Source organism: Rhineura floridana, chromosome 20, assembly GCF_030035675.1.
Source record: "Rhineura floridana isolate rRhiFlo1 chromosome 20, rRhiFlo1.hap2, whole genome shotgun sequence".
Taxonomy (NCBI): Eukaryota; Metazoa; Chordata; class Lepidosauria; order Squamata; family Rhineuridae; genus Rhineura; species Rhineura floridana.
The window spans coordinates 21,152,987-21,178,500 of NC_084499.1; the positions used below are offsets into that span (position 1 = coordinate 21,152,987).

General features: G+C 45.0%; 1 protein-coding gene across 2 annotated transcripts in view; it reads left to right on the forward strand.

Moving 5' to 3' along the window:
- The window catches only part of COL5A1 (collagen type V alpha 1 chain), a 175,639-nt gene that overhangs the window by 141,820 nt on the left and 8,305 nt on the right, over positions 1-25,514 (forward strand). Inside the window, exons 43-64 of one of the 2 annotated variants that reach the window (XM_061604403.1) lie at positions 2,145-2,252; positions 2,821-2,874; positions 3,914-3,967; positions 4,416-4,523; positions 5,329-5,382; positions 5,501-5,608; positions 6,599-6,652; positions 7,347-7,454; positions 7,821-7,874; positions 8,848-8,901; positions 9,702-9,755; positions 10,686-10,739; positions 10,846-10,953; positions 11,291-11,344; positions 12,118-12,171; positions 12,898-13,005; positions 13,245-13,298; positions 13,910-13,945; positions 15,793-15,846; positions 15,959-16,217; positions 16,846-16,958; positions 19,347-19,415. In XM_061604403.1, coding sequence (XP_061460387.1) covers positions 2,145-2,252; positions 2,821-2,874; positions 3,914-3,967; positions 4,416-4,523; positions 5,329-5,382; positions 5,501-5,608; positions 6,599-6,652; positions 7,347-7,454; positions 7,821-7,874; positions 8,848-8,901; positions 9,702-9,755; positions 10,686-10,739; positions 10,846-10,953; positions 11,291-11,344; positions 12,118-12,171; positions 12,898-13,005; positions 13,245-13,298; positions 13,910-13,945; positions 15,793-15,846; positions 15,959-16,217; positions 16,846-16,958; positions 19,347-19,415 — 1,773 coding nt within the window. Of the gene's footprint in view, positions 1-2,144; positions 2,253-2,820; positions 2,875-3,913; positions 3,968-4,415; positions 4,524-5,328; positions 5,383-5,500; positions 5,609-6,598; positions 6,653-7,346; positions 7,455-7,820; positions 7,875-8,847; positions 8,902-9,701; positions 9,756-10,685; positions 10,740-10,845; positions 10,954-11,290; positions 11,345-12,117; positions 12,172-12,897; positions 13,006-13,244; positions 13,299-13,909; positions 13,946-15,792; positions 15,847-15,958; positions 16,218-16,845; positions 16,959-19,346; positions 19,416-19,473; positions 19,543-25,514 lie in introns of both variants that reach the window. The other variant, XM_061604404.1, reaches the window with a different exon arrangement.

The following is a 25,514-nucleotide window of genomic DNA, read 5'->3' on the forward strand; positions in this document are numbered from 1 at the left end:
CTCCCTGTCTGAAACTATGGAGAGCTGCTGCCAGTCACTGTAGACAAAACTGAAGTAGTTGGACCAATGCCCACATCTGAAAAAAACAGAGAGTCTTGTGGCACCCGAAAAATAATTATGCTACAATTCTGCATGAGTTCATTTTTTAAAAACTGTAAGTCATCATGAAAATCCATCAGCATTTTAATGTGCATTTCCTCAATGTACACATTTTTGTAAACACTTTTTCTCTAATATGATGCATTTTTGCATGCTTTTTTCACCGAGCAGTGCATTTTTCATATGTCCTACCTACTGTATATACAGTATCCTTTTCTGTAAACACATTTTTGGGTTGGAGAACTGCATCCTGGAATTCAGAAAAATGAAAATATCTGAAGGATAACTATGTCTGTGTACTCTTTCAGGGAGTGCAGATTAGGTAGGATGGCATTAAGCTGGTGTTAAAATGCCACAAGCACCAAATGTATCTCCCACCCACTCCGTTCCTCCCCATCTCCACTGCGAAAGGATGAGAGTCGAATTCATGGGGAGAGGCCTGTGGATTATTATTTATTATTTTTATTATTATCAGCTATGATAGCTCAGTAGAACCTCCATGTTCAGAAGTAGTACATCTCCTCGCTGCCACTTGCTGAGAACATACTCTTGGGAGGAAGGGGGCATCGCTACCGCCTATATGCCCAGCCTATGAGCTTTCCAAATGTTTAGGCAACTGCTGATGGAAGCAAGTGGTAGATATTGATGGCTCTGGCCTGATCCAGCGATGCTGTTTTTCCATTACACCCTTCTCTCTGGAAGATGGATACAGTTATTTTATTTTTTCTCCTCTCTGCTCTGGCCAAGTTGCTCTTTGCTTTCCCATCACACAGCTTCTGTCTTTCAAAAGCTCGGAAGACCAGACAGGTGCAATGATTTTGCATTAAGCTGAGATGTCTCTCCTGATATGGATCTGTGTTATTCAACGTGCTGTTCCCTCTCCCGCCTGCCCACCACCCTGAGCTGTGTGTCTGTAGAGGTTTTGAAAGATGGCAGCCAGGCCCAAGGCACTAATCTCCTCTCCAAGCGACGGCATCGGCATCTGCACCGTCCCCTTTGTACATATGAAATGTTTTCAGAAAGCTGAAAAGGGTCATTTATCTGACACTGCATCGGTTGCCGCACACACAGCACCTCGAATGCAAGGGGAGAATGAGGTGATAGTCCTGGAAGAGAGGAACCCTGAGCATTCATCCTGTTGCAAGCAAAAGGGATCAGGAAAAGGAAAGGAAATGCTTTAAGCAGCAGCCCACCAGAACCTGAGCTGATATCTGAAGCATTCCTGGTCCAATCAGTTTGAGGAACAAAGAGGCAGCAGTGACCCCTGAAACTCAAAGACTGCCCACTGAAATTATCAGCATCTTGGCTGAGATGTACGAGGGGATCTTTCCACTGTACAAGGGCTGTAGCTCAGTAGGTAGAGCATGCAACAGATCTAAGGTTCAGTCCACAGCATCTCCAGGTAGGGCTGGGGAAAGATTTGCCTGAAACTCTGGAGAGCCACTGGCAGTCAGCATAGATAGTCCCGAGCTAGCTGGACCAATAATAAAACAGCTTCCTATGTTCCTGTTTCATCCAACCCTTTATTCAGAACTCAGAGGACTAGAATCTTACTTTACTTTTAGGGGATGGGGCACAGCTCAGTGGCAGAGCAGCTGCCTTGCATGCAGAAGGGCCCAGGTTCAGTCCCCAATGGCGTCTCCAGGTGAGGCTGGGAGAGACTCCTGCCTGAAACCCTGGAGAGCCATTGCTGCCAGTCAGTGTAGACAATACTAATATAGATGGACAAAGGAACTGACTCTAGGTAAGGCTGATGATCAATGTGTCTTCCTAACCTGATTTTAAAAAAGAGAGGCATTGACTGCAAATCAGACTGGGGAAGAGATCCATTCTGCCTACGCTCATTACTTAATTACTGATATAGATCCTTCCGCCCGTTCTGTCCCAAGGAAGAGTGTATGAGAGAGGCTTGTCTCTTATTTTTTTAATTCTCAGAATAAGGATGTGAGTTAGGCTGGCTTTAAACAGAATAAATTAAATGTAGCTATGTGGCTGAGAGGAATTTGATCTGGATTTTGTTCTCTTTTCCCCCCTCAATTTTTTAGGGTGAAAAAGGCCCCCAAGGGCCAGCAGGTCGTGATGGCATCCAAGGTCCAGTTGGTCTCCCAGGTCCAGCTGGGCCTGTTGGTCCACCAGGAGAAGATGGAGACAAGGTAGGACATCTCCAGTTAGGGTCCTGGAGGTTCACTGGGCAGGCCCTGGGAGTCCTGGGTTCAGATTCCCACCCAGCTAGAAAGCTCATTGGGTGACCTTGAGCTTGTCACAATCTCTTACCCTAACCTACCACACAGGGTTGTTGTGAGGACAAAATGAGGAGGGGGGAGCACCACGTGCAGCCACCTTGAGCTCCTTAGAGGAAAGGTTTGCTTTAAATGTAAATAATCATGAGTTGTCTTCTACTCAGAGTAAACCCGCTGAAATTAACAGAACTTAGTCATGTTCATTCATTTAAATGGGTCTACTCTGAGCAGAACCAACACTGGACTCCACCCAACAATCCCTTTCCTAGTCTGGTGTTTTCCTCAAGAAGTTGGATCAAGCTCGCCAAATGGCCCACTCTTCCTTTGTAAAGTTTCTAACATGTTGCCAGAAGAAAAAGCCAGAAAAGAAAGTGGTGCCAGCTCTGTCTCCCGCTTCCTTGCGCATCCATGGTGGGAAAATCATTCGCAGAGGGACTGCGTGATGTACAATGATGTGGTTTTTTCCCCCTCGGTCTGATAGGGCGAAATTGGCGAGCCAGGACAGAAGGGCAGCAAAGGAGACAAAGGAGAACAGGTAAGGAAGGTGTGGGCTTTCCTACTGAGGTGTGTTGTCGCACCTGTTCCTGGTCTCATCTGTCCTACCTCTGACAACCTTTCTTCCACATCCCTCGCTGGCAGCTGACAGGAGGGTCGGAGCTATTTCACTGTAATGCTTGCGGACTGGAATTCCGGAACAATGGTTGGTCTCTCAGGCTCGGCTAGAAAGGGCATTTTCCCAGAGAAGAGTCTGTCCTGGAAGTGTTGAATCCTGGAATTGCAATGGCTGGTTCCAGGGGTGGTTGGTGCCCATTGGGACTGGGGAGGCAGAAGGCAGAGATCCAACAGTAGGTGGAGCCCAGAGCCAACGATGGGCAGAGGCAGCTAATTTTGGTTTGGCCCCCATCCTCCTCCTCCTGAGTTCCACAAAGGCAACCCTGAGATTAAGGTGGAAAAGGAAGTGGACAGCCATGGACACCCTTTGGGCTGGTCCTAAGTAAGAAGGTGGGCAGGTGGGGGCTGGCTGAGGGGGCAGCGCTTCATTTGCCCTGAAGGACCAGCCTCCCCACTGGCCAGTTCTGAGCAAGGAGAGGAGGCCAGTTCTCCAACAGTGGGAATTTCAGTGGGGCACATCTCCAGGCAAGTCTCCAAGACCTAAGAACTGAAGGCATTCATGTCCAACTGATGATTGGATGGTGCCAGGAGAGTCTGATGACTAGGGCCAGTTCCAGCATTGCATCACTACCACTTAAAAGTTGCCAGTGGAGACTGCTGGCTGCAATGTCAGTGGGGCAGTGAATCTGCTCCTGGTTTCAGTCCGAACTTTCAAGGAGCTGTCCAAGGTGTAACAAACTAGGTCCAGCACTTTGGACAGCTCCACAAAAGCTGGGGCTAAATCCAGAAGCGGATTCACTGCCCCACTGACTCTCCACAAACTATGCAGGGGCACAGGATGGAGTAGACTTGAGGGGGACTCCCCCTCCTGCGGTTAACCCCGTTCCATAGAGGACTTTGAGCAACCTGGGTGACTCTGCATCTGCTTTGTCATGTTACTGAGCCCAAACGTTTCTTTCCAGGGTCCACCAGGTCCCATTGGTCCACAAGGCCCGATTGGCCAGCCAGGCCCAGCGGTGAGTATGGTGACTGTGGTTAATCGCACAATATATTGTGACATTTCCCTGGTGTAAGAGGTAGTCTCTCCCTCTTCACTGCTACAGCCGTGTCCCCAGCCAGTGCTCAATTCGGCGATGGTCAATCCCCTCCATGAGTTTGGCTAATCGATCACTGTGAGAGCAAGTTCCACAGTTCCACTATGCACTGAGTGAAGAAATCCTTTCTTTTGCCTGTCCTGAATCTTCTAAGATTCAGCGGCATTGGATGTCCATGAGTTCTAGTGTTGTGAGAGAGGGAGAAAAACTTTTCTCTCTCCACGCCATGCTTCATTTACACATCACTGCCAAGTCTCCTCTTTCTTGACTTTTCTCTGAACAAAAAAAGGCCCCACTGGTGTAAACTGCCATCCGTGGGGGAGTTGCTCCATACCTTTGATCAGTTTGGTTGCTCTTCTTTTCCTTCCAGGGCGCTGACGGGGAGCCTGGACCTCGAGGACAACAAGGTCTCTTTGGCCAGAAAGGAGATGAAGGACCAAGAGGCTTCCCCGGCCCTCCCGGCCCAGTCGGGTTGCAGGTAATTTCCAAAGCAAACAAAAGGCACCTTTTGGGGAGAGGGGGCAGGACCTAAGGCCACTGCAGGTCTTGAACTCACAGCCCTTGCAACGTCGGGTTGTGGATTTAGATTTTGCAGCTCCAGCTGGCTCTAGCCAAAAGAACGACATGCGAGAGTGACCAGATCAGATTTGTTCGCTGATCTGAGCAACTAGGAGTCTGTTGTTGCAGCTCTGTGCATCTTGTTTGTTTGTTTATTTGTTTATTTATTGCTTGCATTTATTTATTTTCCAGAAAAGTGAACTCAAGTGACTTATAAAAACAAACATTAAAAACAAGAATAAGAACAATCTAAAATGCTCACCAAAAATGTTTATAAAAGAGCAGATGCGACTGAACCCCACAACACTAAAAGATGAGAAGAAAATTATGGGCCAAAGGCAAAAAGAAATGGTTTTGCCTGGTGTCTAAAAACCCTGGGGAGAGCATTCCACAAAATAGGGAGTCACCACTGAAAAGGCCTGTTTTCAAAACCTTGCCTGCGCAGCCATTTGTCCAATAGGGCTGTTTTTATTTGTTGCCGCTGTGCTTTTTGTTGTTTTATCTGTCCTGCTAGTTTGAGATTGGTAGATTTTTAATCCCCTCCCTTAGGATCACATGTCAAGGAATGGCAGGTTAAGCATACTTTAAATAAATTTAAAATTGCATAAATATGATGCATGCGTTTCCAAAAACAAGTTTGTCCCCAAAGTGAGGGCACACCTTTTAGAAAAAAATGTGTGATTCAAGATTAAGAGGGGGGAAAACCCTTCTGATTCTCTCCGCAGGGCTTACCGGGGCCTCCTGGCGAGAAGGGAGAAACAGGAGATGTCGGCCAAATGGTAAATTTGTTTTGTTTTTTTTAATCCTATTTCCCCTCAAGTGTTGATATTACCATGATATGCATATATCAAAAGGTTTATCTTTCCAGCAATGAAATGTCTCTTTTCTTTGTACCAGGGTCCCCCGGGGCCCCCAGGGCCCAGGGGTCCATCTGGGGCCCCAGGAGCTGATGGACCTCAAGGTCCACCGGGTGGGATTGGAAATCCTGGATCTGTCGGCGAGAAGGTAACCCGTCTTTGGCAGAGCTCAGTTCCAGAGAAGTCATTTGGGTGCCTGAGTCTGAGAGGAGAAGGCGAGTGGGAGGGGGTATTCAAGAAATGTTGCTTACCTGAATATAGGTGAGGTCAGTCAAACTATGGACCTTGTGTAGGTTACAGAAGGATGTAGGCAAAACCAAGCTGAGGAACATAGGAAGCTGCCTTATACTGAGTCAGATCCACCTGGTTCACCTAGCTCAGTATTGTCTACACTGAATGGCAGCAGCTCTCCAGGGTTCCAGACAGGCTTCTTTTCCCAGCCCTACATGGAGATGCCAGGAATTGTACCTGGGACCTTCTGCATGCAAAGCAGATGGTCTACCACCAAGCTAAGACATTTCCCAAGGATGAGACCTCTGGTTGAAAGCCAATGACAGAGTTAGCTTTGGCATTGTGAGGGTTTCTCTCACCAAGGGATCTCTTAACGATCAAAAGGTGGAACCTGTAGGGCAGGGAAATTGAGAACGTGCTCAAGAGTCCTTTGCTAGTTGACTCCTACAAGCAAGACAAGCCAGTAGGCAGATTGCTTTGGAAAGGTGTCCCACCAACATTTTGGTTGTGTAATTAAATGGGAACTTCACCATTCCCCACGACACTGCTAGGTTTTAGTTGCACAGTGTCAGTTAAGGTGAAGGAGAAAGGAGCTGGCAATAGCGAAGAGATTTGTTTGTGGCTTGGAATGTTGCAATAATTCCTGCATAGAATGGTGAGGACTCGGAGGACACATTCAGGAAAGGCCTTGGGATAAAGGATTAAGAAGTTTGATTCCAGAAATACCTCAAGTGGGTCTGACAGAGGGGAAGTCCTAAGAGCCACATGGGGGAAGGTTTGAGCTGTTGGAGCCGTCAGAGAAAGAAGAATGTGAATTAAAAGGGGATGGGAGTTTTAGTCCAGCTCCTCCCCATATCAAAAGCAAAGGGAGTGGCCATGTTTCATGGTTCTGTCCTGCAATTTACAGGGTGACCCTGGAGAGTCTGGAGAACCTGGCTTGCCTGGAGATGGTGGACCACCAGTAAGTTCTTGATTCTTTTTATAAAACAGCTGCATTTGGAAATGAGGTGGAATGGAATGGCATTGATACGCTGAAGCTGTCATTAGCCGAAAGCAGACGTTTTCAGTGTGGGGTTCATATAAACTCAACCACAATCCCAGTTAAGGATGGGGGAGGAATTCAATTGAGTTCACATTTAATGCCAAATCTGTCAAAGTCACACTTTCCAAAATGATATGAGAACCAAAACACGTCCGTCCTTCAAAATGTGTCCAAATACGAATTTTGCAATGCAGTACTCCAACCAAATAATATTTACAAAAACACACATATTAGGGGAAAGTGTGCATAAAATTGAATGCATTTATGAAAATAACATACAGTAATGTGCCATATTAGTAGAAAAGGCTTGCAAAAATGTGTACATTAGTCAAAACTGCCTACAAAAATGTGTTCATTAGGAGGAACTCGCATTAAAATGCTGGTTAATTTTCATGATTTCTTTTTTAAAAATCACCAGTTAATGCAGAAATGTGGAGAACTAAGACTGGAACAATGAAATATGGAGAGAGCTGAAATTGACAGATCCTTCCATCCCTAATCCCAATAGCAATCCAATCCCCTTTTCAGCTATGGGTGTGTATTCATTTTACAGTAGAGGCCTCCTCAACTGTTGGGCAATATAATACTCATGTGTGACCTCTTCCGTTGACAGGGTCCTAAAGGAGAGAGAGGAGAGAAGGGTGAAGCTGGACCTTCTGGGGCCGCTGGGCCGCCAGGCCCCAAAGGACCTCCGGGTGATGATGGCCCCAAAGGCAGCCCTGTAAGTGGCCCCCATGTGCATTTCAAAATCATTGATCCCCAAAACAAGGACAGCTTTCCCCATGTCTATTGTCAGAGGTCGCCAACCCGGTGACCTCTCCGTTCATCCATGCTTTGCTGTCTGTAGTTTATATCCAGTGTAGCCCTCCTTGGAGTAGGCCCATTGAAATCTGTGAACTTACATTAGCCATTTCCATTGATTTCAATGGGCCCGCTCTGAGCTGGACTAACATTGGGATACAAACCGGTGTGTTGCTGAAACAGTCGCTTGTTCTCCAGGATTTCATTTGGCAAAATATATGTTCCTTGGAAGATGCCAACTAAGGAGCTGCAGATTTATGTTGTTCCATTCTTCACATTTTTGTAGGGTCCAGTTGGTTTCCCTGGCGATCCGGGGCCTTCAGGTGAACCTGGCCCAGCGGTAAGTACCAACCATGAAGGTGTTCATTTGCACAATTTCCTCCTTCCAGTTTCATCTTTGAAGTATGTCTTCACTGTGCAAGATTCAGAAGTAAATCCCAGTGGGTTTAGTGGAGCTGGCTTCCTTGTAAGCAAATGCAGGATCAAAGACTAACCTTTATTTTATTCTTCTGGTGAAGGGCAGGTAATTAATAATGATAATTAATAATCCTGCCTCTGTTGCCTTATGACAGGGAAGAAGGGAGAGGGAGGTAAAGGTCATGGAGGAACAGAGCATTACTCATCTCTAGGCAGGATGCAAGGAGGCCTGGTTTTACCTTCTGCCCTGTTATTTTATAGAATCATAGAGCTGAAAGGGGCCTATGAGGCCATGAAGTCTGCCACTGTATTTGAGGTCTGCAGGCTAACTTAGGGGACTCAACTCAACTCAGAGCAGGCTAGATTAGGGGACTCAACGGGAATAAGGCAAGGTTACTGCCACCCCCAGCATTTTCTAATGCTTGAAGCAAAGGAAAAGATGGCTTCCACCCCCTCTCCCCCAGAATTTGATTGGACTGGCAGCTGAAGATAGTGATGATGCCACTGATGATGGGACATTAGACCGCCATTGTCACCGGCTGTTGCTGTTCCTCTTACTCACCATTGCAGTTGCCTGCTTGCTGGCCAGGCAGTGAGCCATCGAGCAAGCAGGCAGGGCGTCTGCTGCCCTCCTTCTCACAACCATGGCCAACTGGCCCAGAGCAATCTAGTTGCAGTAGGAGGAGGAGGTAGTTCAGGGGGCTGTTGTCAGTGCGGCTGCCTGTTGGCATGTGAGCCCTTGGCAGATGCCCAGTTGTGCCAACTCTTGATTCGTGCTCCGTCCTTGCCCATGTCTTATGCTTGAGAATCAGTTGCTTAAATAAGCATGAATTGGTGGATGGGGAACATGAACCTCTCTCTCTCTCTCTCTCTCTCTCTCTCTCCCTCTTTGTCAGGGCCAAGATGGTCCACCAGGTGATAAAGGTGACGACGGTGAATCTGGCCAGACGGTGAGTAACTGTTGGTGTGTTGCATCTGTTTGCTAGGGACCAGAGTTTCCAGTCACTCGCCCTTCTTTGTTTTAATACAAACAGCTGTGAGCCACAGGGGGGCATTAAGAGGGTGAGGGGCAAGCCAGTGGTCAAAGCCGGGGGAGGGGGTTCCAGAGAACTGGCCAATTATTGTTGCAAGGGCAAAGTCCTAGACTATTCAAGAGATGGGTCTTTGCCTTGCCTTTTGAGGAGAGCCAGTGGTCCAGCTCGGTGGGTGTGTGGAGTCATCCCACCACCTAGAGAAATGCTCCAGTCTGTAGCCCTGAGGCAGGGCAGCTGGGCAAAACTTGGGCAGCTCCTGATGGCAAGCTTGTAAACAGCCATTTGCCCAGTTGCATGAAGTGAGTGCACATCACTTTCATATGTTCATGTTGAGAAGATTTTCTAAATTTAAATGTTGGGTCTCACCACAACCACATTCAGAGACTTCAGTATACTGTAAATTACTGACATTTGGGGGGACAATTTTTTTTTATTTCTTGCTAGGATGTTTAAGTGCTTAACCCTCTCCACTTGTAATTCCCATCAGCCAATATTCAGAGGCATATTGTCTCCAATGGGGGAGGGAAAACAAAGCCATCGAGGCCACAGACAATAGCATTATCCTCTATGAATTTGTCTAATCTTCTTCAAAGCCATCCAGGTTGGTGCCCATCACTGGTGGCCTCTTCTAGAGTTTAATCAGCATCTGGCCTGTTTCTGTCTGTCATCTCGGATCTGTAACAATACGCTGACTTGCATACCTTTCTTGTCTTCAGGGCTCCCCTGGTCCAACTGGAGAGCCGGGTCCTTCAGGTCCACCAGGGAAAAGAGTAAGTGGTCTGTTTGCTTGAAGGTGTCATGTCCTTATAACTAGTACCAAGGCGTATCAGAAAATTCCACTGAGCCCAGAGGTGCCCTGGCAAGGGCAATGAGGATCTTCATTCAGGAGAGACAATATGGAACTATTATTGTTGTTGTTGTTGTTGTTATATGCCTTCAAGTTGATTACGACTTATGGTGACCCTCTGAATCAGTGACCTCCAAGAGCATCTGTCATGAACCACCCTGTTTATTGAAGCAAAAGGCATTGTTAATGTGAACAGAGATCATATCCTCCTCTCAGCCCATGTACAGCAACTTGGGTCTAAGTCAGGAATGGGGAACTATTTTCACCCAGAGGCGAAGTGGATAGAGTATTCCAGGCATACACAAAAGTAAGAGGCTTCTACACATATACCGTCCTCTGCCTCCATGCACACCTCTCTCTATGCAGTTATGCAAGGAGCATTATCACCTTCAAGGCCACGTTGCAGATGGACAGAGAGACCTGGAGGGCCAATTTCAGCTGCAGGGCAGGGGGTTCCCTGCCCCAGTCTTAAGCCCTTCATTTTGCACTTAAGAAAACTGTAACAAGATGCCACCAATATCTAGGCCTTAAAATGTAAAATGCCAGCAGCCTCGTACCCGGCGTGGCTCGGGACTTCTAAGAAACCAAAAACGTCAGTGCAGTTTTGAAGTCAGTGGTTAAAATCAGTGCAGCTTTGAAAGGTCCAGTCCGCCATCTGGATTCAAAATGGCATCCAGTTGTATCCAAACATAGATGAAAAACTGCTCCGCGAGCTCAGGAACCTGCATGCTAACTTCAGTTGACTGGGACACACAGAGAGCAGGACCCTGGATACTGAACAGAACACACGTATATAGGGATACATGGATCTGATTCTAACACTTACTTCCCTTCCCCCATTCTTCTCATTTAGGGTCCACCTGGGCCAGCAGGTCCTGAAGGCCGGCAAGGAGAGAAAGGTGCCAAGGTAAAATGCTGAAACTCTCAGGGGAAAAGAAGGTCAAATCTGTGTTCAATTTCAGTCCTTGTTTTCCTGCAACAACAGCCTGATTCTCTTTTGCTTTTTGCCTCAGGGTGAGGCAGGTTTGGAAGGCCCTCCAGGGAAAACTGGCCCTGTTGGCCCCCAGGGACCTCCAGGGAAGCCTGGCCCAGATGGACTTAGAGGGATCCCTGGCCCAGTGGTGAGTACTGAAAACAGAGACATCTGTCTCTCCGTCCGTCCGTCCATCCATCCATCCATCCGTCTGTCTGCCTGCCTATCTCTCTCTCTGTCTGTCTGTCTGTCCGTCTGCCTGCCCGCCTGTCTATCTATCTTTCTCTGTCTGTCTGTCTGTCTGTGTTCTATATTTTGATTGCAAAAGCCAGTGGCTGATGCAAATATCTGTCTGTCTCTGTCCATCCATTCGTCCATCCATTATAATTTGACATGATCCTGCTTTGTGAGAAGTCAGTGTCTGAAAAACCATCTTGAAAATACTGTAATGGAATAAAAGCTAATAATTAATCATTGTTTTCCAGGGTGAACAAGGCCTTCCGGGACCGCCAGGCCCAGACGGACCTCCAGGCCCACTGGTAGGTCTGGAAATTTTAGCATGTTTTTGTTTGCTTGCTTGCTTGTTCACATTGGAGCTGAACACAAACATTCCCATAAAGTCAGAATCAGCCATGTTCCTGGACTCAGACGTATTTCCAACATGAGGTGCCCCGACCCAGTGAAGGAGGTCTGCTTGTATTGCAGTTTTGAGCACTGCAGGGGCTGTGTGCCAGCCTTTGCCAATCGGATACCCTCCAGAGGGTTTGGCTACGGTTCTCACCAGCCTGGTGTAGTCCAAAGCGACAGGTTAGCAAAGACTTCTCTGCCATCTGCCCACCCAGCATTGCTTTGAATGGGGTGTACAGTCCAATTTGCATTGAGAATGATCCTCAGCCTTCCCCATCTGCCATCTGTATGTTAAAACCTTGTTTATGTGGGTTACCAGAACTGGCCTGTGGTGAGAAAATTTTGATCTAAGAAGCTTGAAATAATGAGATTCCCCCAAAGATGGATAACGGGTTTTTTTTAATGTGGATATTAGCACATCAGTCCAGCCTGGATTTTTTAAAATATTTATTTATTTAATATTTATTTAATATTTATAATACTTTATTTGTGCATTTTCAATAGTAAATACAATCTTACTCAAAAGAACCCCTAACTCCTCTCCTCCCTCCATAGATTCCATGTTTGTGTATATATATATATATATATATATATATATATATATATATATATATATATATATATATATATATAGTTTATGGGGGAATGCTGTTTATTTACAGTGTGTTCCTTTCTCTCTCCAAAGGGACCACCTGGCTTACCTGGCCTGAAGGGTGATTCTGGTCCAAAAGGTGAAAAGGTGGGATGTCTGCATTACGAAGAATATTTCTGTGTGGCTTGATCTGAGCTAAACTGTGGTCTGCAGACCACTGGTGTCCCACAAGCGTCATTCAGGTGGTCAGCAGCATGTCTGTGGTCAAGTAGCTGAAGAGGGGAGACAGCACACCCATCGCAATAAATATGCATATTGATCTTTAATTGTATTCCTATTGCTCCTTTTATTTCTTATATTGTATTTCATTGCATCACAATTTGAATTCTGTGGAAAACAAAACATACAATATATAAGAAATAAAACAACCAACAGAAACACAAATTAAAAACCATCCCGCAACTACCATAGCTCATTACAAATGCTGCAGCAGGCAGAAAAATCAGTAAGTGGTCCACCAAGACCCTCAGCAATTTTCAAGTGGTATTTTATTTTGGGAGGGGGGAGTTTGGGGATCACCTATCTAGGACCACACCTATGAGTCAAGTAGCTGAATTTGTGCCTCCTGAGTTAACTCTCAGTACCGCTGCAAATGGTTTGTTTTTAAGGTCTTTTCAAGATGTTTTGTCTGCAAGACTTTTTTTAGTGTTTTATCATTTGCCTCCCTGGGCTCCTTCTGAGAGGAAGGGTGGGATATAAATTGAACAAATGTGTTACATTTACTACATTTAATACATAAAATAAAATCACACCTGTTTTTCTTCACTTTGACACTTCAGAGTTTTTGAAATGTGGCCTTTGTTTTTTGTCTAGGGTCATCCAGGTTTGATTGGTTTGATTGGGCCTCCTGGTGAGCAAGGTGAAAAGGGAGACCGGGGCCTCCCTGGTCCTCAAGGGGGATCGGGGCCCAAAGGAGAACAGGTAAGCATCTACGAAATCCCTCACCCATTCTTAAGCATTCCACTACTTGACTTCCAAGTAGGGATGAGGTATCTTAAATTAATTAAGCGATTTGATGAAGTTGAATCTTTTTCTTTTTTTTAAGCATTGCTATTTAGAAGGTTCTGCTCCTCCAAAGATTGTAGCTAGCAACAGATACCTTCTGGATATATCTTAAATAAACATTCACTTTGCTGTTTGTGGGTTTGTTTTTTCTGTAGGGTATTCCAGGCCCCTCGGGTCCAATCGGACCTCCTGGTCCCCCAGGTCTACCGGTAAGTAGCAAGGCAGCAGAGACTCTGATCCCCAAAATGATGGCGCAATGAGTTGCTCCAACATAAGGACAGCCAACTCTTCTCTAGGCTGGGTGGTGCTCTGTCCTGTCCCAGATTCCAAAGTACAGCAGCTCTGGATCTTTCTCAGATTCTGCTAGTCAGTCTCTTGGATTCACTGGCCAACTCCTGTATAGAACAAGAATGAATCATTTGACATTTCTACAGTTTTCAGCAAGATAAATATGTTTGTATGCAAAATGTTAGAGGGTTGTATCCAAGCTGAATTATTCTCAGAGCAGACCTGCTGAGATCAATGAACATAACTGACTTAAGCCCATTAATTTCATCGGGTCTGCTCCGAGTAAAACACAGTTGAATACAACTCACAGGAATTCTGCATTTTAACAAAAATGTTAAACAAGTGTTTTTAAATGGTTTGAATTTGTTTGTTGGCTTCATATTTAAGGAGAGGTGAGACGTACCCCTAATACGCTGATTTCAAACTAGTGTTTGCTTTTCTTTAATCAGTAGTTTACATTAATATATGTGCGTTATTATTGCATTTTGCTCTGACTGCACTAACTGTTGGTTTGGCTCTCTCCATGCTGTAGGGTCCCCCTGGACCAAAAGGTGCTAAAGGATCATCGGTAAGTTGAAACTGAGAGCAGTTTTATTGCTGCTACTACTATGACCTCAGGACCCTCCGTGGCACAGAGTGGTAAGCGGCGGTAACGCAGCCGAAGCTCTGCTCACGGCCAGAGTTCGATTCCAACGGAAGGAGGAAGTCGAATCTCCGGTAAAAGGGGTCGAGGTCCAGTCAGCCTTCCATGCATCCGTGGTCGGTAAAATGAGTACCCGGCATACGCTGGGGGGTAAAGAAAGGCCGGGGAAGGAACTGGCAATCCCACCCCATATATATGGTCTGCCTAGTAAATGTCGCAGGACGTCACCCTAAGAGTCGGAAACGACTCGCACTACAAGTGCAGGGACACCTTTACCTTTTTTTTACTATGACCTCTTTCAGGCTACCTACACCCTATCTGGTGGGAAGGAAAGAACTGTGTTTACTTTACAAATTTATAAACCACTTCACAGCCCGAGGCCACCAAAGTGGTATACAACAAGATAAAAATAAGATAAATTTTAAAAAATATAAATCCTGAAAACAGTGAAAACCATTCCTACACACACGATAAAAATTGATGAGTGGCATCCAACATTAGCCATACTCAGAGTAGACTCGCTGAAAGCTTGAGGGCTTCCCATCAACATCTGGTTGGCCACCCTGGGAACAGGTTGCTGAGCTAGGTGGGCTTGATCCAGCAGGGCACTTCTTACGTTCTTAATGTCTTCAGGAGCTTCAGTGTGGGGTAATCATTAGAGTGCTGAATTATGACCTGGGGGACAAGGCTTCAAGTCTCCATTCTGTCATGAAGGTTACTGGGTGATCCTGGGCCAGTCACTATTTCTCTTAGCCTAACCTACCTCGCGGGGTTGTTGTGAGGATAAAATGGGGAGAGGAGGAGAAGCAGGTATACCACCACCTAAGCTCCTTTGGGATAGAGATGTAATAAATAAAACTCTTGAATATGACTAGCACCAGATATTACTCAGTAGTACAGCAACATAACATGGACAAATCACCCATTAACTATTTTTAAAGACAGCATAAACTCAGGTGGCACTGCCATGAAGTAACTCCCAAGCTGATGTCACTGGTACCTAGCAACTCCCCACTCCTACACTTGCCAGCTTTTATAACTACACTCAAAAGGCCAGAAACCCCCTCGCAGTTCATCATGCATCTCTCCCTTATAAAGACTCTTGGGGTTGTCTCCAACTAAGTTATATTCAGAGTAGACCCATTGAAATTAATGGATCTCCATTAGCCGCTTTTACTGACTTGGGGTCTACTCTAGTAGAACTAGCATTGCACATGGAAGGAGACATCCCTTGATGGCAAACATGGTCTTTCTAGGGATGGGTGAGATTTTCAATTCACTTCAGATTTCAAGCAGAATTTATCAAATTCGCAATTTCCAAAACAATATGCAAACCGAAACACAGCCGTCCTTTGAAATTTGCATTTATTAGAATTTTGGGATGCAGTTTGCCAACTAAACAACATATACAAAAATGCATGTATGGAGGGAAAGTGTGCATAAAAATGAAGACATGAGTGAAAATAACATGCAAAAAGGCATGAAGTGATGAGAAATGGCTTGCAAAAATGGGTACCTTTGTCAAAACTGCCTACAAAAATGTGTTTGTTGGAGAAATTCGCACTAAAATAGTGGAGAATTCTCATGAGGATTTTTTTAAAAAATTGCAGTTTGCTGCAGAAATGTAGAGAATGAATTTAACATTGGGAAAATGAGAAACTGAGAGAACCAAAAGAGACAGATCTTTCCATTCCTCGGTCTCTCTGACATGTGACTGACAGTATTTCCCACCTAACTAACAGACACTGGTTTCTGCTTGTCTGTCTTTCCAGGGCCCAACAGGTCCCAAAGGGGAAACGGGCCACCCCGGGCCACCAGGCCCTCCTGTAAGTATGGCTGCCCCCCGCCATGTGGTTTTGGAACCCTTTCCTCAAGGATCTGCTTCCACTTTCTTTGGCACCAATCAAACTCTCTTGCTGTCCTCCTCCTTCACCCAAGGGTCCTCCGGGGGAAGTGATCCAACCGCTTCCCATCCAGTCCTCAAAGAGGACCCGGCGAAACATCGATGCGAGCCAGCTGGTCGACGAAGGGAACACTGACAACTACATGGATTACGCCGACGGCATGGAGGAGATCTTCGGCTCCTTGAACTCTCTGAAACTGGAAATTGAGCAGATGAAGCACCCGTTGGGCACTCAGCACAACCCGGCTCGCACCTGCAAAGACCTGCAACTTTGCCATCCCGATTTCCCAGATGGTAGGCGTGCGCATCAGCGGGATTGTTTGGGGACCAAAACAAAATGCTTGTGCGCGCATGAAATTTCATGCGTGCCTCGGATGTCACCGTCTCTATGCTTGCAAAAAGAAATTGGTGCCATATAGATGCAAATGTTGTCGTCACTGAAAATAATTAAGGATTTTCATAAAGAGTCCAGTTTAACATTGGAATGAAAAAATGTATTAAGGGTTCTTGTTTATGGGATTTCTGCATGGTCAAGGGGACTTTCACTCTCCTCTCCCTGCATGCCACCTGAAGCACCACCCAAATCAGCTCTGAAGGGTTGGGGGGAAACCCAGAACAGATTTGGTGGGGTGCTGGGAGAGGAAAGGGAGTGGCAGTCTCCTCGTACAGGCAGAAGTTCCTGCATTAATGGGACAACTTCACTGAATACAAGCCACTTACATTGTCTTATATTTTCAAACTGGACTCATTGTGAAATACACGTCATTTTTTTAAAAAGCAGGGAAAAAGAAATAGCATGAAACTGATTAGTAATATGCTTTTCACAAAAGTAGGAGTGTGTTAGATGATCTAACTGTTGAATATGACTTTTGTAACCACTGTTGCTTTGTTTAAAAAAACAACGTTGTGATCTCAACTGCAGGTGAATACTGGGTAGATCCTAATCAAGGTTGTTCCAGGGATTCCTTCAAAGTTTACTGTAATTTCACAGCTGGGGGAGAAACCTGCATTTTCCCGGATAAGAAATCAGAAGGGGTAAGATTTTTCTCTCTTCTCATTTTTGCTCTCACATTGAAAGGCATGTTGTAAAAATGTCTTTGATTGTGTTCTATAGGAAGGTCAGGTATCATTTTGTTGTGCATTAAGACTGATTATATATGGCGCTTGGATACTTTGTTTGGGGTGGTATCCAATTAAGCCCTTCTCAAGGAAGATCCATTGAAATTAATGAACCTAAGTTAGTCGTGTCTATTGACTCCAATGGGTCTATTCTGAGTAGGGCTAAAGTGCAATACCACCTTTATGGTCTACAGTAGAGGCTGGTCCATTAGGACAAATGGGATGTCAATAGTTTTTACAAACTCCCCCCCCCCCAATTCTTTAGATCCAGGTAAACCTGTTTTGTTTGGATTGAGGAACAGCATGTCTGCCTTTGAATATTTAATCCCATTCTACAGAGATTTCCAGCTGTGTCTGTTAATATTCAGAGTGGTTCTACAACTGCATTTCTTTTACAATCCACCCCTCTGAAAAGAGAGCTAAGGAACCAAGATTTCCCTGTCGGTGATAATTCTGTAAAAAGCCCTCATATGGGCAGAGCCTTTTGCAACAATCCTGAAACCAGGTGCTAGTTCTGATGGGGCTTGTGCAAGGCAGGTGGGTTTCTCTCCCTCTTCTGCCCAATGGGCAGGACCACTGCTCTCCCTTCACAGGTGGGTTTCCAGGGGGGGGCATGGCTGGTTTACCATGAGGGATGGGGAAGAACCCAACTCAGCTTGCATTCAAACGCAAACTGACCCAATTTACATTTTCTGAACGAATATGCGAACTGAAACACAGCCATGCCTCAAAATTCTCTGAATATTGCAGTGCATTTCTCCATTTGCAATGTGTACAAAAATGGATTTGCTAGAGTAAAATTGGGCATATAAATGGACGTATCGGTAAAAATTACATTTAAGAATGTGTTATTTTAGGGGAAATTGCTTTGCAAGGCAAACTTGCAAACACAAATTTGTATATTAGGAAAAATTCACATTAAAATGCTGGTGAATTTTCATGAGGACTTTCTGTTTTTTTAAAAAACGATACACTGCTGTGAGCATGTGAAGAACTATACTGACGATTGGAAAAAACGAGAAACACAAACTAGATCTGTCTGTCCCTGTTTACTGCAAAGCTTATTTAGAGCCAAGTGTTCCCACCTTCCTCGTAACTGTGCCCTAAAAAGGCTACTCAGTTTCTGCAAATGGTTTATTCCCCATAAATACCATTGAAGTGAGATGCTATTGATCAAAAGGCCAGGATATATATCCCTGTGATGAAAAAGTACTTGCTTATTCACAGTACATATTATTTATAAGCCTAATAGCTCATTGTCCTGAAAGTAGCTTTTTCATGATTGAATATAAAATATATATCAATGTAGGAAAATAGCTGTGTTAGTTTTCATAAAGAAATCATGAGACCCCATTAATATGCTGGGGGGAGCGGGTTGATGTATAGCATATTAATGAATAATATCAGCCTTTTATTTTAATTTTTTTCCCAGTGGGCAGTGGGGGACATTTAGGGAGAAAACACTCTCTTTTTTCCCTAACCATTTGATAGTTCTGAATATAGCTAAAAATTCCCCGTGTCGGATCCATTAATATTAATGTTCCAAAGAACGCTGGGCTTTGGGGAAGAGCCGCTGTGGCCTCTCCAGGCAGGACTGGGAGATGTTTTTGTTTCAGCAAACTTTCCCAGCTGCACAAACGGGTCTGGCATTGGGTGCCTAAGTTGCCTTGGTTTTTAAAAATATACAGTATCTGCTGTTTTCTGTGTTGTTTTTACCTGCTTTTTAGATGTTTTCATTGTATTGACATACATCTTTGCCCTAGCCTTTGAGACCTGAGATGTGTGTTTTCAAGACCCACCCTATTCCCACGATTATAAATTGTTCTAATTGTTTTTAATATCAAATGTTAAACTGCTGCAACCTGCCCTGGGACCTACTGGTGAAGGGCAGGTAATGAATGTAACAATAATATCTTGTACATTGTCTGAGCACGCGCGTGTAGGAGGCAATACTAACCTCAAGGGCTCCTGCCTGATGTCGATAGGCAGGGAGTTCCAAAGCGGAGGTTTGGTAGAAGGGATGCTTGTGCCATCATCACAGATGCGGAGAGCGCTGAACACAGAGACCGTTACCTAAATACCGTTGTACAAATTATTTCCGGAAGCCCTCCCATGGCATCAAATGGCATGAAGACAACCAGAAGGTTTAAGGGATTGAGGGTTTTAATTTTAATTTTTCTAACAGGAGGGAGAGATTTCAATGAGAGTTCATGTGCCATTGAGTGTAACTCTTCTCTCTCTCTCTCTCTCTCTCTCTCTCCTCTGTTCTTTTCCTTCCGGTCACGCCTCTTCCGCCACTTTCAGGCTAGGATTACTTCATGGCCAAAAGAAAACCCAGGCTCCTGGTTCAGTGAATTCAAGCGCGGTAAACTGGTAAGAGGATCCTGCCCTCAGCTTCCTGGTTTGTTTTAACCCCTCTCGTATTTTGCAGAGCAAAATGGCTCGTTGGCCCAAAGAGCAGCCGGCCACGTGGTATAGTCATTACAAGCGGGGGTCCCTGGTAAGTGGCTCAGCTTTTGTCACCCTCCAATGTGGAGACGCGTCGGCCACACCTGCTTATGGTTATGGCCCCCAACCTGATCCATCACACTGCATGCCGGACTAATACATCCGACAGAGGAACAGTTTAAGGTAGAATGCAAGAGATCCCTTTGCGTTGGGCCTCCTCTATGGTCTGCAAAAGAAACAATGAAGCAAGATGCTAGATGAATATCATGTGTTCTTTATAACACAGATGTGGAAGGATTAACAAATTTTACAGAGAATATCACATCAATTTATTGTACGCGTCTGCTTTTTAGTGTTGTGAAGTCACATGCGGTCATTTGGATGTCATTGGATATAATTGCCATAGATTTATTCTTTGTAAAGTTTTTGAGATCCTTTCGTAGCTACGTTATAAAAATATATGATTGATCATTTGGTACTCTGATTTCATTGCATTGATTGATTGGACAGAGAATATATTCTCTAGGTTTGGTTTTTTTCCCCATGGCCTACCCATGAGATTCTGCCTGACCAGTATTAGCCACAGGATGCTGGCCAAGATGGGCCTTTGCTTGTAATCCAGCATGGGGAAGGGGATGTCTTATGGAATCTAGAAAGTGGAGGCCATGCCTATTTGGCACCCCACTTGTTTCCAGTTTCACCTCTGAAGCAACCAGGGCCACCCCAAGACAAAATCCCCCTCCCAATTCCATATATAGAATCCAACCAGACTGGCAGATGAAAATTATGCCCCATCTGAACTATACATTTAAAGAGTCTTGGGAACTGTAGTTTGTCCAGGGTGCTGTTAGGAGAATCCCTGTTCCCCTCCCAGAGCTATAATTCCCAGAATGGTTGAACGGTCAGTCCCTCTTCCAAGGGAACTCTGGGAGTTGTAGCTCTGGGAGGGGAAAAGGGGGTCTCCTAACAACTCTCATGGCCTTGAACAAGCTACAGTTCTCAGGATTCTTTAGGGGGAGCCTTAACTGTTGATATAGTGAGGATGGAACCCTTCTTAGGGGATGCAGAACAGGCTAGCATAGGGGGAGTTGTGGTGATAGGGATTTTCGGTGCCATCATCTGGTACTAACGGCGGGCCAGGCCTAGAAACAACCCTTTCTTATGGATCTCACAACATTACAGAAAGCCCTGGAAAGCACCCAGCAGGGTCATAGGGTGGCCTGCCTGAAACAGTGGTAGAATAGATTCCCTCCTTGATCAGGAACCATATGGTGTCCCCAGTGGCACTGATGCTATATCCCACTTGCTGTGTGCATGGAGTGTCAATGCCAGAGGCCGGATGCACAATAAAGAGTCTCGGGAACAGAACCCAAAACAAGATGCAGTCATTGTCTAAATATGTACAGCAGGGCTGTGACCTCTCTGCAGCACTGTAGGAGGCCTGGAAAAGCAGAGAATGACGTAATGTGATGGAGAATTCGCCTTCCTCAACAGTTTGGTTTTTAATTTTCTTAAAAAGCAAGTTACTAGCCCATACATACAGTATATTTAACAACATGTCTATACCATTTGATTGTAACAGATCCTCTAAGCGGCTTACAAAATCCCCACAACTTTAAAAATTATCAACACAAGGGTGTTAAAAACAAGTATTTGAAAATATTCAAAAGTTTATTAGAACCAACAGACAGGTACTGAAAAGAGGGCAGTGAAGCACCTCCCTGATGTCCAGGATAGGGTTAGACAGCTGCAGATATTTCAGAATTCACAAGGGGTGGCTAAATAAGTAATTGGAATTGTGGCCTCATTGCTCTGCTCTTCCACGTGACTAGCTAAACCAGAACAAATGATGCAGAACTAGACATTATGTACATTTACTTATTTCTGTACAATTTAGACAAGTCTCAGCAATCCTGTTTTTGTGGTTCTGGAGGACCAGGGTGCCAAATAGTTTCATCTTGGAGTACGTGCATAGATTTGAACTGAGCCAATTCCTCTTCATCCCAGAGTTAATTTATTTCTTCCCAGTGATGGAGGGGAGGAGATAAATGTCAAGATATAAAAACATTTTGCAATGGTTGACTCTCCAGATCCATTAGATTCCTTCCTATGCTCTTCTTCAGTACAACCTCTCAAATACCATTAGCGAGGTCATTTCTTGTAACGACATTTGAAAACAAGTCAGATTTGAAGACTTCCTCCATCAACGGTTCTTCTGAAAGCCTCCTTGGAGGTTAATATTCCTTCTACCTTAAAACTTTCAAACAAACACACAAAAAACAGGCGTCCTTGTCCCCCAGCTACCTCCACTTTGCATGACACGCTCTGAATCCATACACACGTGAGGAAACGGTTTTTTTCGCGGCTGATGAAGCAACGCCCACCTCACGGAGCACACTCGCAATCTCCTATGTGTGTGTTAAGAGCCTCTTCCCTCCCCAGGAGAGGCCATGTCTTGGTATGTCTGCAAGCGCACAGTGCTATACTAATTTGTGCTATTGGGGTGCATCCCCCATATGTAGTCTTTGTGGTTTGGCTAGTTTTTGTGAGTTACGTGCAAATTTTTTTGTGCTGAGGGGAATGTGAGGGGGTGGCTTGGATTGTTAGATGTTCCTCAACAGCTGCCTTCCCTCTTCTTCACACTCATTTTTCCTTGCTGCCACCATCTTGCTGTGTATCAACATCGCTTCTAGTGTTCAGGATAGCTACCAGCATCTAGAAGACGTCCTGACATGATATTTTGGTGCGTGGAAGGAATGTGCGACCCACTGGAGAAATTTTGCTAGTCTCAGCAAAACTCTCTTAATTCCCCCCCCCCAAACACACACTCTCAAATTCTTCTGATGCATTGAATGAGAAGGGACTCAGCATTCATTTCAAATGTTGCTTTAGATGAATCTTCAGTTTCAGCAGTGATCCTGTTGGGTCGTCTTGCTTTTTGGTGTAGCGAGCACATCAGTGTGATGTGAACAGAACAAAGTCAGGTGGCCCTTCTCTAAATCAGCCTTCCACAACATGGTGCCCTCTAGAAGTTGTTGGACTCCAACTCCCGTCTGCCCCAGCAGGAAGTATCACCAATGGTTTGGGATCACAATGAAGGCTGTAGACTAGCACCAACTGGAGGGCACCATTTTGGGGGAAGTGTGGTCTAAAGGATGAGGTATAGGCCTCATCTGCTCCATCCCTTTAAAGCACTGTGATGCCACTTCAAACAGTCATGGCTGCTGGCCCCCAAAAGAATCCTGGGAGCTGTAGTTTGTTAAATGTTCCGAGAGCTGTTAGGAGACTCAGTATTTCCTGGAAAGTGGGATTGTTAAACCACTCTGGGAATTGTAGCTCTGTGAAGGGAATAAGGGAGGGTCGCCTAACAACTCTCAGTACCCTGTAGTAACAAACTACATTTCCCAGGATTCTTTGGGGAAGCAGCCCAAAGTTTAAAGCAGTAAGAGTGCTTTGAATGTATAGTGTGGATGAAGCCATATACAGGGCTTTATCCTCTGCCAAACCCCAAGCTGATCAGAAAGAGGTCCCTCCCTTCCCTAACTGCACGCAGCCCCTTTCCATTTCGGAGAGTGAAAAATGGAATTACAAATTGTGAGTTTCACCTCCGGTTTTTCTTCTTTCCGCCAGCCCTGGAACATGTGCATAACTCCCATTAGAGCTTAATGAGCCTGTACACCTGTTCAAGGCCATTATCTTCCGGCTGCCGTGTGGCTTCTGTCACAAACTCTTCTCATCATCATATTATAAGTAAACGAGGAGCTTGGAGTGCAAGGTGTCATGCTGGCTTTGGTATTGAAGCAGTCCCTCCCCCGAAAAAAGATTTGCAAGACAGTTTATTTGTGTATTGTTGGGGAGCCAAGTTGGCTTCATTTTTTTAAAAAAAAGCCTAATGTCCCCATATAGGTTCCTGTAGAGATGAACAATGAAGTGCTGTGAGGACCATCGATCAGAAACCAAACAAGAGGGTGAAAGTAGCTCTGGCAGGCATTGCTTGCAGGGTGCAAAATTAGCAAAGCAGAAGACTGTCATCCACTGGAAAATGTCTCAGCTGATTCATTCCAGACACTTTCCTTAAGGCCACATCCACACCAAACACTTAAAGCATTTTAAACAGTCATGGCTTCTTCCCCTGGGAACTGTAGTTTGTGAGGGATGCTGAGAGTTTTTAGGAAACCCTGTTCCCTTCACAGAGCTGCAAGGTGACTGAGGTGCATTTGGCAACCTCACTGTACAGCTTTAGGTGAATGCTGAAGATGCACCACTAGTTTTTTTTAGCACCCACCCTGTTTACGATTCTGGCTCTTTTCAGTCTTTCAGTACTGCATTTTAAGGTTGTTGTAACCCGCCCTGGGTGAAAGACAGGCAATAAATGAGTGTGATGATTTCCAGAGTGATTTAGCAACAAATCCCTCCCCCTAGGGACGTGTGGGAATTGTCGCTCTGTTAGGAAAATAGGGGGTCTCCTAACAACTCTCAACACTGTTCACAGACTAAAGTTTCCAGGATTCTTTGAAGGAAGAAGCCATGATTGTTTAAAGTGGTATCATTCTGCTGTAAGTGTATGGTCTAGAGGGGCCTATGTCTACCTAAGTTTGTATATGAAACAAAACATAAGGTTGGATCCAGCTAAGACCTACTCAGGGCAGATCCACTGAAATTAATGGACCTACATTTCAATAGTTCTACTTTGAGTAGGAATGACATTGGATCCATCCCATAGTTCTGGGGAGGGGCACTTATTCTTTTCATCAACCCTCACCAACTGGTTCCCCTCCCCCAGTGTTTTGGAGTACAGTTCCCATCAGCACCAGCCAGCCATGGTATTGCGTTTTGTAATAATTAAAAATCAGCTGCCTGATTTAATCAGGGGCAGCTTTTTAAGTAATCCAAATTTTTTGACCAATTAATCTAATTGATTAGCTGACTAAACATTGATCAGGATTGCATTTTAGCTGTAATTACACACGTACCTTCCAGAAGGCATTGAGTTAGCAAATGCGAGATCCCCCCAGTTTCACAGTCTTGTCAAAAATGTTCTTTTCTCTAGAAATTTACTTTAGGCAACTCTTCGATGGTTGCTGGAGATGCATTTAAGCCCCTGTGCCTCCATTAAAAAAAAAAAATCCCGACCTTGACAGGTTCTTTTTTTAATTTCCCTCAGAAGATGTTTTGCCTGAGTAGGTTGTCCAAATTCCTTTTGAATTTACTTATTCTGTGAACTTTGTTGGCAGCTCTTAACTGAAATTGAGGGGAGAGAGAGATTTGCTATCCATGTTCTGTGCAAAGCAAAATTCTTAAGTGAGAGTTGGAGAATTCTCCTTCTGCATCAGAAGAATTCCAAGGAGGTTGTTAAGAGTGACGAGTGACAATCCCACAATACTTCTTAAAAAGTAGTGACTTGGGGAAGGGCACTAGCAAATGGTACAATCTCCCCCCCCCATTTGATTTGAAGTCACCTATTGGGTGAGACTTCCTCCTTCTCAATCGCTGTAAATCAACTATACATCAACACCGCCTACGCAAAAATGGCTGGGAAAGGAAGTTAGCGGCTGTGAGCATCTATGAACGGGTGCAGGACAGCCTGTCTTCTAAGTCCTGGTAGTGCACTCTCTTTTTAGCCTGTCTGTTGGCATGCTGAGCTCACCATGGTCAGTCACATTGACCTCTCAAGACATACATGGTGGACAGCAATCCGGACTGTTGGTTGGTTTGTATACTGTTTTTGCTCCCAATTCACGATGTCTTCCTTTGTGAAGTTTCTTTGATTAGGAGTCTCCGATTTTTGTTTTGGAACATCCCCATTGCCTTCCACCCTTCCGGGTTCTTTCAAAGGGAGCAGGCTGTCTCCAGGGCATGTTCCTAACATGCAGCCTGTGATATCTAATGAGGACAAGTGCTTCTGTATGAAAGCAGCTCAATACCAAAGCCCTGTGCCAAAATACACCATCTGGCATGCAGAATAGTGTGCTCTCCATCTTTTCAAGAAGCCAAATTCTTCAGCGCCTTTTTTGTGGTGGCACC